This window comes from Rhamphochromis sp. 'chilingali' (assembly GCF_963969265.1).
Source record: "Rhamphochromis sp. 'chilingali' genome assembly, chromosome: 4".
Lineage (NCBI taxonomy): Eukaryota > Metazoa > Chordata > Actinopteri > Cichliformes > Cichlidae > Rhamphochromis > Rhamphochromis sp. 'chilingali'.
The window spans coordinates 10,138,780-10,149,988 of NC_137948.1; the positions used below are offsets into that span (position 1 = coordinate 10,138,780).

Genomic DNA, 11,209 nt, shown 5'->3' on the forward strand with positions numbered 1-11,209 from the left:
TTTTAGTCAACTTTCTCCTGATTGGCTGCCCCTCATAAAACAGGTTTCAAGCAGAAAGTGGGTGGGGCTTCTGTGAGAAGACCATATTAGGGATATTACCATTCTTTTAAAGCCAAGCGTAGATAAAACAGTTAGAGCAGTGTGAAGCCTTAACTTTTGTCTGTGCCAAAGTATTTATGACAGAAAACGAGAAAAATTATAATAGATCCACTTGATGATGTTAGGAAGTAAACATGTGGTAGATAAGCTTTTTCAGAGCAGACACTTTGGAAAAGCACCCTTGTATGTGCTGTGTGCTATATGGCTCAGTGTTACATTTAATGGGAAATAAGCATTGCTTGTGTTTTTCCTGCTGCTGTTATAAATCTTTGTCTTTTGTGGAAAAAACAGTATTTCCCCTTTTCCACAAAGACAATGCTGGTGCCCAGTGTAGTGCAGACTAGTCCCAAGTGACAAAAGCTGAGGCCAGCACTACGCTTCAGAGATCCCAGGCACGGTGTTTTAGGCCCTCAGGTCAGTGACCATGAGAAGGACTATCACAACAACCAGCAGGCAGTCGTCAGATTCTCTCTGTCATCATTTTTCTTCCCACAGTATTTCTTAACTTCTCGCAACTCAGCATAATCGCCACTAAAACCAGTTGAGAGGTGGGCCGGTTCTCTGGAAGCTCTCTGTGTGGGTGGAAAAGAGGTGCATTAGGACACCCAGCTGAAACACACCTGTTTGTTCATCCCCTTTGTGATTCGCCACCTCTTGTATTCACACATATTAAACCCTGCTTGTGTGATATGAGTAGTATTTTGTTCGTCTTCATATCAATGGCTGATACTTGAAGTGTTACTCTTCGTGTTGCCTTAAATATTTGTAGCTAAAACCTTTTGCAAATTTTGTATTGTTGTGGATTTTTGATTTGTTTTAAATGTTATTTATTTGTTCGTGTTTGATAATAATAAACTTATTTACACTTTGTTGATGTGAGGTGTGAAATTGAGGGAAAGTACAGACTCCCACCGGCAGGGGGCGGTGTTCCCGGCTCCCGCCCGGTTTCTTTTTTAACTTCCGCTTCCGGTTGTATCTGGTGCTATGAGCTTTGTTTTGAATAAACGTCTTCTCGTCAGCTGATTGAAAACAGGATGGCGGAAGAGCAGGACGCCGGTGTTTCTTCTCGGACTCAAAGGAAAGCTTTGAGTAAGGCTAAAATACTACAGCGGGAGAGCGAGAGGGAGGTCTTCAGACTGGTGAGAGGGGGAAAACATGCACATTTACAGCTAGCAGGCTAGACTAGCTCATGTTTGCTGTGTCCATTGTGAGGCTTACCCGGTCCCTCTGTCCTCCTCCCGCAGGTCGGGCGGGTCCTGAAAAAACCGGAGTCTCAGCGGTCAGAGGAGGAGGCCGCTGCTCTGCTGCTGCACAGAGACACTGTGGAGGAGCTCTGCAAGAGACAAGTCCGCAGAAATGTGCTCAAGAGGAAGCAGGAAGAGGTGAGACTCCGGCCCAGAGAGGCTGGCCTGCTAAGGTTGGTTTGTCAGCTAGTGGGACAACTTCAGAACAGACGTGGAGGCAGCAGGTTTCTGGGTTGATTGTGTGAGGACTCAGAGAGGTTGAATGGTAGTCGCTCTTTGTGCACAAACTGTAGTAAATACAAAAGGACTAAAACCATTCTGGTAAATGCACTGGTACTCATATAGTGCTGTTCTACTCTAAGTGGGCACTAAAAGCTTCATTTGCCCAATCACACACATTAATTTCTTACACCTAAGCACCTTTTTACACTTTTCACACATACACTCACACTCTGATGGATGCAGCAGGCTCAATTCGAGCTTCAGTACCCATGGATAAGTCAAAATGCAGACTGGAGGAGCCAGAGATTGAACCATTGGCCTCCTGAGCTACCACTCGGGTCCTCATGGACTGCTCATGGAGGAGCAGTATGAGGGCTCAACATCTACCCATGTGTGCGTGTGTTAACTCAATAAGAGTTAACACACGCACACATACACCCAGAAGCAGTATCTCTCAAAGAGCCCAGAAAAAATGTTAGCAGCTATTTTTGTTGGTTTGTAATCCTAGACGTAGCCAAAGTATGAACTGAGGAGCTGCACCAAACGTGGTTTAACTCTTTCCCCCCTAAAGACGACATTTGACAAGATCCTCTGTACCCTTAATGACATGTATTGACACCGCAGTACCAATATACTAGAATAGTTTATGAAGGTCAGCTGCATAGGTAGAGTCCACCCTCACCCATTTCTGATGAAAACCCAGTCATTTTGTTCTATAAGCAGGTCTGAAATATGGTAAAAACCACTTCGTTCAGAAAAGAGCTTCAAGGGTTATTCCTAGTAGGCTAAAGCAAGGTAGAAGGTAGAAAACTTCCTCTCTTAGAAGTATTTGTGGTGATTAAAAAAAGTTTCATTAAAGATCATGGTTGGGTGAAAGAGTCCTCCTGCTGTTGTGACGGCGTCTAGCTCTCTCTGCTGTGAGAGGGCAGCGAGGCTTCAGAGTGAAACGTACAGTAGTTTACTGCATGATTTTAAAAAATAAAACTGCTTCTTTTGCTTGGACTTCCTCCCTTCAGTGATCATTTTACATTATTTTGTCATGGTTTAAAAAAATCAGATGCAAACCATCGTCACCGTCACTCCCTGACCCACTCTCCAGGCAAACAGTCTATTTCTGATTATTTTTGAAGCTCTAATGGTCTTCAGTACAGCTCTGATGTCTTTTTCAGGTATTTGATGGTGTTGATGAGCTGAAAAATAAAGTCAGGCAGCTCGCTGTGGCAGTCAAACAAGCCAGTCACCTGGTGGTTTACACCGGAGCCGGTATCAGCACGGTATCTTAAACTCTTCCTCTTCATTTTCGCCTTACTTTTCTTTTTTAAACTTTCACAAAACTGACATCGTCTGTAATTTCAGGCAGCTTCTATCCCTGACTACAGGGGCCCTAACGGGGTATGGACGCAGCTACAGAAGGGTCGGGCCATTAGGTGAGATACAGAGTCTTTACTGTGGTATGAAATATATGTATTACTCTCCCCTAGTGTGTTCTGTTTGATTTATCTCTGCGTTTCTTTACAAACAGCTCGTCAGACCTGAGTAAAGCGGAGCCGACGCTCACGCACATGTGCATTAAGATGCTTCATAAGGAAAAGCTGGTATGTCACACCAAAGTCCAAAAACATATTTGAATTTCCATTTAAATGAGTGATTAGAGATTTGTAACTTCAGTTTCAATGGTTACTGCGACATAAAAACAGCATCTAAAGACTCATCCGTTAAATCCAATAATTAAAAAAAAAAAAAAAAAGCTTCAAGTTAAAAACGTTATTTACTTTTTCCAGTTATTCTGACTTATTCCAGTCATTCCGACAGAAGCTTCAAAATAACTTCCAGGATGTTCCAAAAATGACAACTTATTCTAGAAGGATTTTAATAAGGTTAGCCAAGAAAAACAATAGCTACATTTACCAGAATTTTACTATGATAACAAGCAGATGTGACACACACACCTGAAACATAATTGGCTATTTGTGTTTCCTGGTCTGGCATTGATAAGGACAGGACAGCGTCCATCTTTAGCGTTACAGAATATTACCTCAGTTTACCCAGGTGCTGCGTCTCCTCCTTGTAGCATCTCTGCTCGCATCACATTTAAAGGCAGTGCTTCATGTTCTGTCTTTGTTTGCTCTGTGTAAAGGTTAAGCACGTTGTGTCTCAGAACTGCGATGGACTCCACCTGCGTAGCGGTCTGCCCAGACACGCCCTCTCTGAACTCCATGGAAACATGTTTATTGAGGTAAGAACCACGCATCCTCAGTTCTTAGACTTTGTAGAAAGCCTGGAAAGAATTTGCTGTGATGTTTCTAAAAACAGCATCTAAGCCTAATCCCCTACAGATCCAGACGTGTTTGTTTCGCATCAAAAAATATTTCTCAGGTGCATCACGTCTTAAAAGCGCTGGAGGTTAATCTTGCCTTTCAAGAGCCATCACACACGCTGCTTAAATTGCTGCTCGACTCTCCACATAGGCCCGTTTAATGTCATTTGTGTGCTCCCATCACTGGCTGCCTCGTCATTTAGTGTCTGTGCAGTCCTGACCAAATATTTTTATGCAAATGGCAGGGATTTGCATGAGAATATTACAAGAGCTCAGGCTAAGTGATTAACTGTTAGAGGTGATCCAGACATTAAGTAAATATGTTTTTTAAAAGGATTGCAGACCAATGTGAGAGGGGCCAAAATTGCTGTGAGATGTCATTGTGATGTTATTGAGAAAGATATGACAAACTAATCCCGATCCAGATATCTTTCCTGGATGCAGGGATTTGATTCATTCATGGTGTGGAGGGAATTTTCAGCCTCAGGCAAAGTTATGCAGTCTCTGACTGCTCTTATCCTTTAAAATTTCCAGGCTTGGGATTAGTAAAGGTCTCTGAATTGAGTAATTGAATAAAGAAATTTGAAATGTAGAAGTGAATTGCATCAGCAGTGTAAAGCATGCATGGATGAGTGAACACTAAAAGTTGAAAGAGTAGAAGAAGCCCTAACATTAGATGTGTGTGCAGCAGGATTAAATGTAAAACATGAATTGATAAACATTACAATACATTTCTTACTGGCCTCAAACTCTTTATTCAGAGAGTTTAAACTGCTCTGAAACGCTGGGTTTCCCTTCTGTCGGTAGGTGTGCACGTCCTGCTCCCCGGTCAGGGAGTACGTGCGTTTATTTGATGTGACCGAGCGGACGTCGCTACACCGCCATGGGACGGGACGGAAGTGCAGCCACTGTGGCGCCGAACTGAGAGACACCATAGTGCACTTCGGGGAACGTGGGACCCTCGAGCAGCCTCTCAACTGGAGGGGAGCAACAGAAGCTGCCAAGATGGCGGATGTTATACTCTGTTTAGGCTCCAGTCTGAAGGTAGGATTTATAAAGCTGTCGGAGTCTGTAAATGTAATCTGGGTTAGGTTGCATACACTGTACAGTTTTATACCAGTTAAACAGCATGTGCCCTCAAGAACAGACATCGCGTTTGCGTAAAACTGAGCAGTCCAAACAAGATTTGAGCCCACAGTAAAGTGACGATAAACCCTAAGGCCTGATTTGGACTTCTGCAGGGAATCTTTGAAGAGCCTGCGACGTAACCTACGTATGCTGTGCCAGCCAATAGAAACAAATGAAATGCTGGGTCTATTTTCCCTACTGGGTCTCCACTTTTTGTTGTGGTTAGTTTTTGCTAGACCACATACAAAAACTGTGGTGAGAAAAGAGGGATTGATGGTAGTGAACAGATCACAGTAGTTGCGAGCTGCATTGTTACATTTCTAGAGAGCTGCATCGTCAGGTTACACTGTAGGGTTTCACGGGGGTTTGCGGTAATGGTAAAATGGTTCATATATAGCGCTTTTCTACTCTAGCACAGTACTCAAAGTGCTTTACACAACTTGTCTCATTTAGCCATTCACACCCATTCGCACAAGCACTTTTGTCTAAGCTTTTTCTCTGTAAGTGCTTTCTGTCTAACATTCACACACATTCATACTCTGATGGATGCCTCTTGCCAAACAATACTTGGCATGCAGACTAGAGCAGAGCTGCGGTGTAGATTTCCCCAGTAACTCAGTCATGTGCACCTTTAGTGTCTCCTGGTTATTAATGATCCTGGAGCATTCAAAAGGTCACAGCCTCTGTTATTATTCAGTTAGTAGTTTTTTTAAAATCATATTATGATGCAAAGAAGGGTTCCCACACTCCCACACAACTTAAATCTGGGACTCTCCACCATTTGACCCTAGAACTGAAGAAGCTTCTCGGATTAAAGGTGAAATGTCTTCCAGCAACTTAAAGAAGTCCAGACGCTTTTCTTTCCAAGCTCCTTAGACAAAGGGTTCCCCTTGTCCTGCCAACTCAGTTTTCTTTTATTTCACTTGCAGGGATTTTTTTTTTTTTTTTTTTTTTTACTTTATCCAACAGCTCTCATTAGCAGTTGTATTTCAGGTAAATGCAGAGAAAAAGTATGAAGAACTTATCAGTTACTACTGCGAGTTAATTTATAACTACATTTGAGTTGTAATAATGGCAATATTGACTTCATTTTTAACAACACAGTACTTTAATTGTACTGTTTACATGGACAGCTAACTCCTCCTGGTTCTGGTTTTCATGCAGTAGACCAGTATATAAGTTAAAGTTTACCTTAAACCTTATAATATAGTCTAAATATATGTACAATATAAAAAAAAAACCAAATATTTTTTGATGTATTTCCATTTGTGAAGAGGGAAAAACCCATTTATTCATTTTACTGTGTGTTACGTTCCCCTGAAAGGGGTCTAGGTGATGAGGGGGAAGTAACAAAATGTGTCCGGGTCAGAAAAAGGAGACAGAGGCAAAATGGTTAAATTAAAGAGTTTTTGCAGAGGGACGTAACACTGTGTGAAAGAAGCAGAAATCAAGTAGTAGGACAGTTAAATTCCAGCTATATGGCTTTATTAACTTTTTAAAGGAACCTCTATTTTGACGAGTGGTTTCCCTTTGTACTGCCTCTTGCTCTTTCAGGTGCTGAAGAAATACACTTCTCTGTGGTGCATGAACAGACCAGCAAGCAAAAGGCCCAAACTCTACATTGTCAACCTTCAGGTACATTTAATTTTTTTCAGTATAGGTGAAAAACATGCAGATAAATAGATGAGATGCGGGTAAAGTTCTGAATGCTCAGTGGTTCATTATGCACTGGCGTTTTTGTTTTAGTGGACACCAAAAGATGATCTGGCTGTGCTGAAAATTCACGGCAAGTGTGACGATGTCATGAGACTCCTCATGGAGGAGCTGAACCTTCAGATTCCTGCATATAACAGGTAGGATGATAACGCCCATCAAACACAGATGATGTAAATAATATTGGCTTATTGATATAAAATCTGTCATTCAGATACAGATGGAAAATTACAAAGAAAACAATTTAGCCGAATTGTTCACTGCCCTGAGTTCTCCTCATTGTTTTTTTTATCAGGGCAGACGATCCCATCTTCACTCTGGCTACACCTCTGCAGCTTGAAGAGGTGCAAAGCCACTCTCGTGAGGTCGTAGCGCCTCCCAATGATCAAAATGACTGCTCAGATGACCCCGAGGAGCAGAAACCGACATCTGTGCAGGGCGGCTGGTTCGGACGAGGGTACGGCAAAGGAAGGCAGAAGAAGAAAAAAGTTGCGTGACTGACAGGACATTGTGAACTTTTTGGTCACTGCCAGCAGTTTATCCCATCAAGAGATTCAAGTTTCAGTCCTGTGATGATGGAAAGTTGGACTTGAAGCTTCTGGGGTGTTGTTTTGTAGGATTGTTTCCTTGCCATTAGGAAAATGGCACACTGCACTGAACTGTCGTGTTGTACAGCGTACACTTTAGAGTGATACCTGGGTTCAGAGCAGGGTTTTGTTAAGCAGCTGCAGTTTGTTATGTTTTTGTGTTCATGGCAGCTAAGCCAGCTGGGTTAGACGGAGCCAAATTTTAGCTCAGTGTGGCTAGGATGTTTTTTTCTTTTCTTTTTTTTTTCTTTTACAAAAACTGACAAGAAAGGTCTTAAAACGTGTCAGAAAATGATGTCCTGTAGGGGTTTGGTTTGTTTTTTTTTGTGAATGGATCACTTTTGACACCATTTCAGGTGTTTTAACCAGACTGGTAACGGGTGCTTCTTAGAGCCTGATTGATATCACCAATATCAGTATCTGCATTTCCCACAAACACAGCCAGCTGATCTGAGTAAAGGTGGGGGGTAAACAAGTAATTCATGGCTTACTGGAACAAAACAGAATTATTTTTAAATATTATCCTAGTAAGTCTTCATAAAAAATGACAAATGTTAGAAAAGTCTTTGTTTTATGTGTCTGAAAGGGGAAATAATATCACCAAATATTGGTGTAGCTCATATTCCTGCATCGGTTGGGCTCTACAGTGTCTAATTTACGCTCTGCTGGTGTAGTATGACCATGATGTATTAAAACATGGATATCTGAGGGTAGAGTACTTCATAAATACTGTATCATCAGAAGAACATGAGTGGCAGATAACAACAGCAGCTTAAGCAAAAGTCCATTTTGAATTATGCTTTTCTATCTTTTACACATGTACTGATTATAGTAGAATATATTTTTGTAGTGTTTGTTTTTCATATGTTCAAGACTTCCCTTTTTTAAAAACATGGCATCTTTGTGTTGATGTTTATTTTGAAGGTTTATGTTGGCCGTACTTAATTATTGTGTGCTGCCCTTGACTCTGCTGTAATCCTTCCTCAGGTATGCAGGCTGGTTAGTACAGCCGCTACTGTATTACATTTGTTTACGTTTAAACTTTAGTGTGATATATTTTTTTTTTATTAATAAAAAAAATGATTTTTGTTTACAGCATAGGAAGGTAAGCTGAGTTTTGAGTTAAATTACTGTTTGCTTAAGTGATTGGAAACAGCAGCCAGAGTCATTGTATCTGTTATTTTATCTCAGGAAGAACCTTTAGTGTCAACAGTCTCATCATGTCTGGTATAGTGTTACACATTATTAAAAAAAGTGCAGGCTGTCTTTGATAAGCTAGTGTCGGCATTCCTAAAACTCAAACCAGTGCTAAACCTGAATGTGAAGCCTCGTTGGTTTTTGCTGTATTTCTTTTCTCTCACACGCAAAGATGTATTTGTGAGAAAATAAATCATGATGCAATGAATTTTCTTTCTGCTACCATTTGTTTGATAAAAATAAAGAAACCATATCTGATTTGGTGCTCTAACTTATCCTATTGCCTTTGTAGGTTGTGTATAATTCTATACAAAATAGGAAATGGGTGCAAACAGAAATGAAAATGCTGTATCTAATCCAAAAACAGTTTGTACAACTCTAATGAGCTTGAAAGTCAATATTTAGTAGGATTACTTTTATTCTTCAGCACAGCCTGAACTCTCTAAGCAAATGCTGATGTGAAGTGGTGTATGACTAATATCTTTATCCCAGTAAAATATGTTTCATGGCGATTTTGGGCAAAATTTTTCTTCCCCCAAAATACTGCTTCAATAACATTGAGGTGCAGGAGGCCAATCCATTCATCGCTGTCAAACACACTGTCAGCAAAAGTGCTCCTGGATAGGAAAACTGTATCTCTCTCCTGAGCTCCTCTGAACATACTGCTGATTGGTTAAATAAAAACAATCGTATTTGGACTCATCACTTCATCAGACCTGTTGCCACTGAAAACCAGCTTTTTCTCCATGTTTCACTTCATGTTCATGTTTCATGGCTTCTTAATACAATCCCACTTCCACTGAGACCATTTCCACTGATCAATGGCCATGAGTACCATTCACAGAGAGTTGGGGAATGGCTGCAATTGTAAGATGGCGAAAGATGTACCCTTAGTCCCCCTCCTCGATACAGAGATGGTCTTTCCCTTTTCACGTAAATGGACTCCTTGAGTCTGCCCTCAAACCAGCTTTCCTCCCTGTCCAGGATGTTTACATCCTCATCATTGAAAGTGTCCACTGGCCTGTAGGTGTAAATAGACTGCGTCCTGGCCTGACGAGGTGGCTCTTCTGTGTTGTGCCATCCGCTTCGCCAGAGGTCAGGGCCGTGCAGACAGGTTTAAAGGGGCGGGTGCTCAAAGTTAAAAAGGGGCACATTGAACCAGGCTGAATAACAACAACACACATTCATCAAGAATCTAATATGGGAAGGGCAGGGCTGTGTTGATCTGAGACTGTAGACATTAAAAAGTCCATAGGAGAGATGGTAGCTGATTAAACAAGTGTCATGAGATAATAACAAAATGCAAAGATTGGTGACAGCGCTTGGAACCATAAGGCAACAAAAAACTGTGAGAAATAATTTAGGCTCTGCCTGTGAATCACTCTTTGCTTCTCTTCTTCCTTCCATCCCATCATTTCATATATCACTCTCCACTTGCTATGTGGGAACAAGGCACAACTTGCTATTGCAATAAACTATAATCTAATTATCCACACCTAACAACTCTTCCACTTAATCTATAATAAAATGATGACAGAAAAATGTTATAGCACTGCCTTTAGTAGCCTCACACAGCTCCTGCTGTTTCCTCCTCATGTCCTTACCAGGCATGTCTGGACAATGTTATATCATGAGTAATATTTTTTTTTTTTAAATCCATCTAAATAAAACACACACATGCACGCACACACAGTGACATTTTAGACCTTCTTCAGAATACTGTATATACTATGGGCATCATGGTGCTGATCCAGAATCCTTACATATTTATTACTAGAGCTACAATAATAAAGCAATGAGGAGTGGGAAGTAATAAATATGAAATAATGTATTTATGATGATTCCATTTGTTTCACTATCCACTCTGTGCAGGGGCAAAGCTTATTACATTTTTAAACTGTAGAGATACAATAATTTTACTGCTGTAAAATCCAAATTTTGTCTTATTTAAAATATAAATCTGATATAATCTGCTTCTTAATGTATGTTCTTTAAAATACAGCTTGTGTTTTTAATATATTATAATTATAATAATTATTATGTGGACATGCATATTAGATCGTTTTTTAGTGAAATATAATCCCTCCAGAAAGGCAGGAAAAGCCCGGAAACTTACTTTAAAACTAAATATGTTTCTAAATACTTTAAAACTAAATATGTTCCCTAAAACGGTGACAGAGCTACAGACCCATGACTGCCAGGTAGCCAGCAGCTATGACCAGCACTACTTGTGCAGTTAATAAAAGGACAGGTAATGTTTGTCGCGCTGTTGCACACACGCACGCTCGTTTGTTTCAGTTCGTCAGCTGCCACAAGACAGCTTACCAACGTGTACGTAATAAGCTAATACTCCTGGGTGCTATACACTACAGTGTACGCTGTACACCTACTTACTGGTTTTGTCGCATCAGTCTGTGTCTCTGAGTTAACTTGTGTTTCTCCTACAGCTCCGGACCGCTAAAAATGCGCGTGCTCTTTGTGAGCTCGTTCCCGGCTCGTAACCAGCGCGTTCTGCCGTCAAGGGCGATCATTGGTTAAATGTGATCATGTGACTGATGCAAGCCAGATCCTTTTATTTAGCAAAACTGTGATTAATAGTTAAATATTATTGTTGAGAGGCACAGACAGGACTCCGCACGCACGCACACACACATAAAAAAAATAATAATAATTTTTTTTTTTTTTAAAGTTGCCTCAACAAA

At 40.8% G+C, this 11,209-nt stretch overlaps 1 protein-coding gene across 1 annotated transcript; it reads left to right on the forward strand.

Annotated features, from left to right (window-relative positions):
* The first annotated feature begins 987 nt into the window (after nucleotides 1–987).
* sirt7 (sirtuin 7) lies at nucleotides 988–8,765 on the forward strand. Its single transcript, XM_080881579.1, has 10 exons — nucleotides 988–1,238; nucleotides 1,344–1,481; nucleotides 2,735–2,839; nucleotides 2,922–2,992; nucleotides 3,088–3,160; nucleotides 3,703–3,801; nucleotides 4,690–4,926; nucleotides 6,565–6,645; nucleotides 6,757–6,863; nucleotides 7,019–8,765. Exons 1-10 carry the CDS (start codon nucleotides 1,134–1,136, stop codon nucleotides 7,218–7,220), a joined length of 1,218 nt encoding a protein of 405 aa, XP_080737705.1. The 5' UTR covers nucleotides 988–1,133; the 3' UTR covers nucleotides 7,221–8,765.
* Nucleotides 8,766–11,209: the final 2,444 nt, after the last annotated feature.

Coding starts and splice junctions, on each gene's coding strand:
- sirt7 (XM_080881579.1), top strand. CDS start 1,134: ATGGCGGAAGAGCAGGACGCCGGTGTTTCTTCTCGGACTCAAAGGAAA. Junction 1,239..1,343: donor AGAGGGAGGTCTTCAGACTG/GTGAGAGGGGGA, acceptor CTCCTCCCGCAG/GTCGGGCGGGTCCTGAAAAA. Junction 3,161..3,702: donor TGCTTCATAAGGAAAAGCTG/GTATGTCACACC, acceptor CTCTGTGTAAAG/GTTAAGCACGTTGTGTCTCA.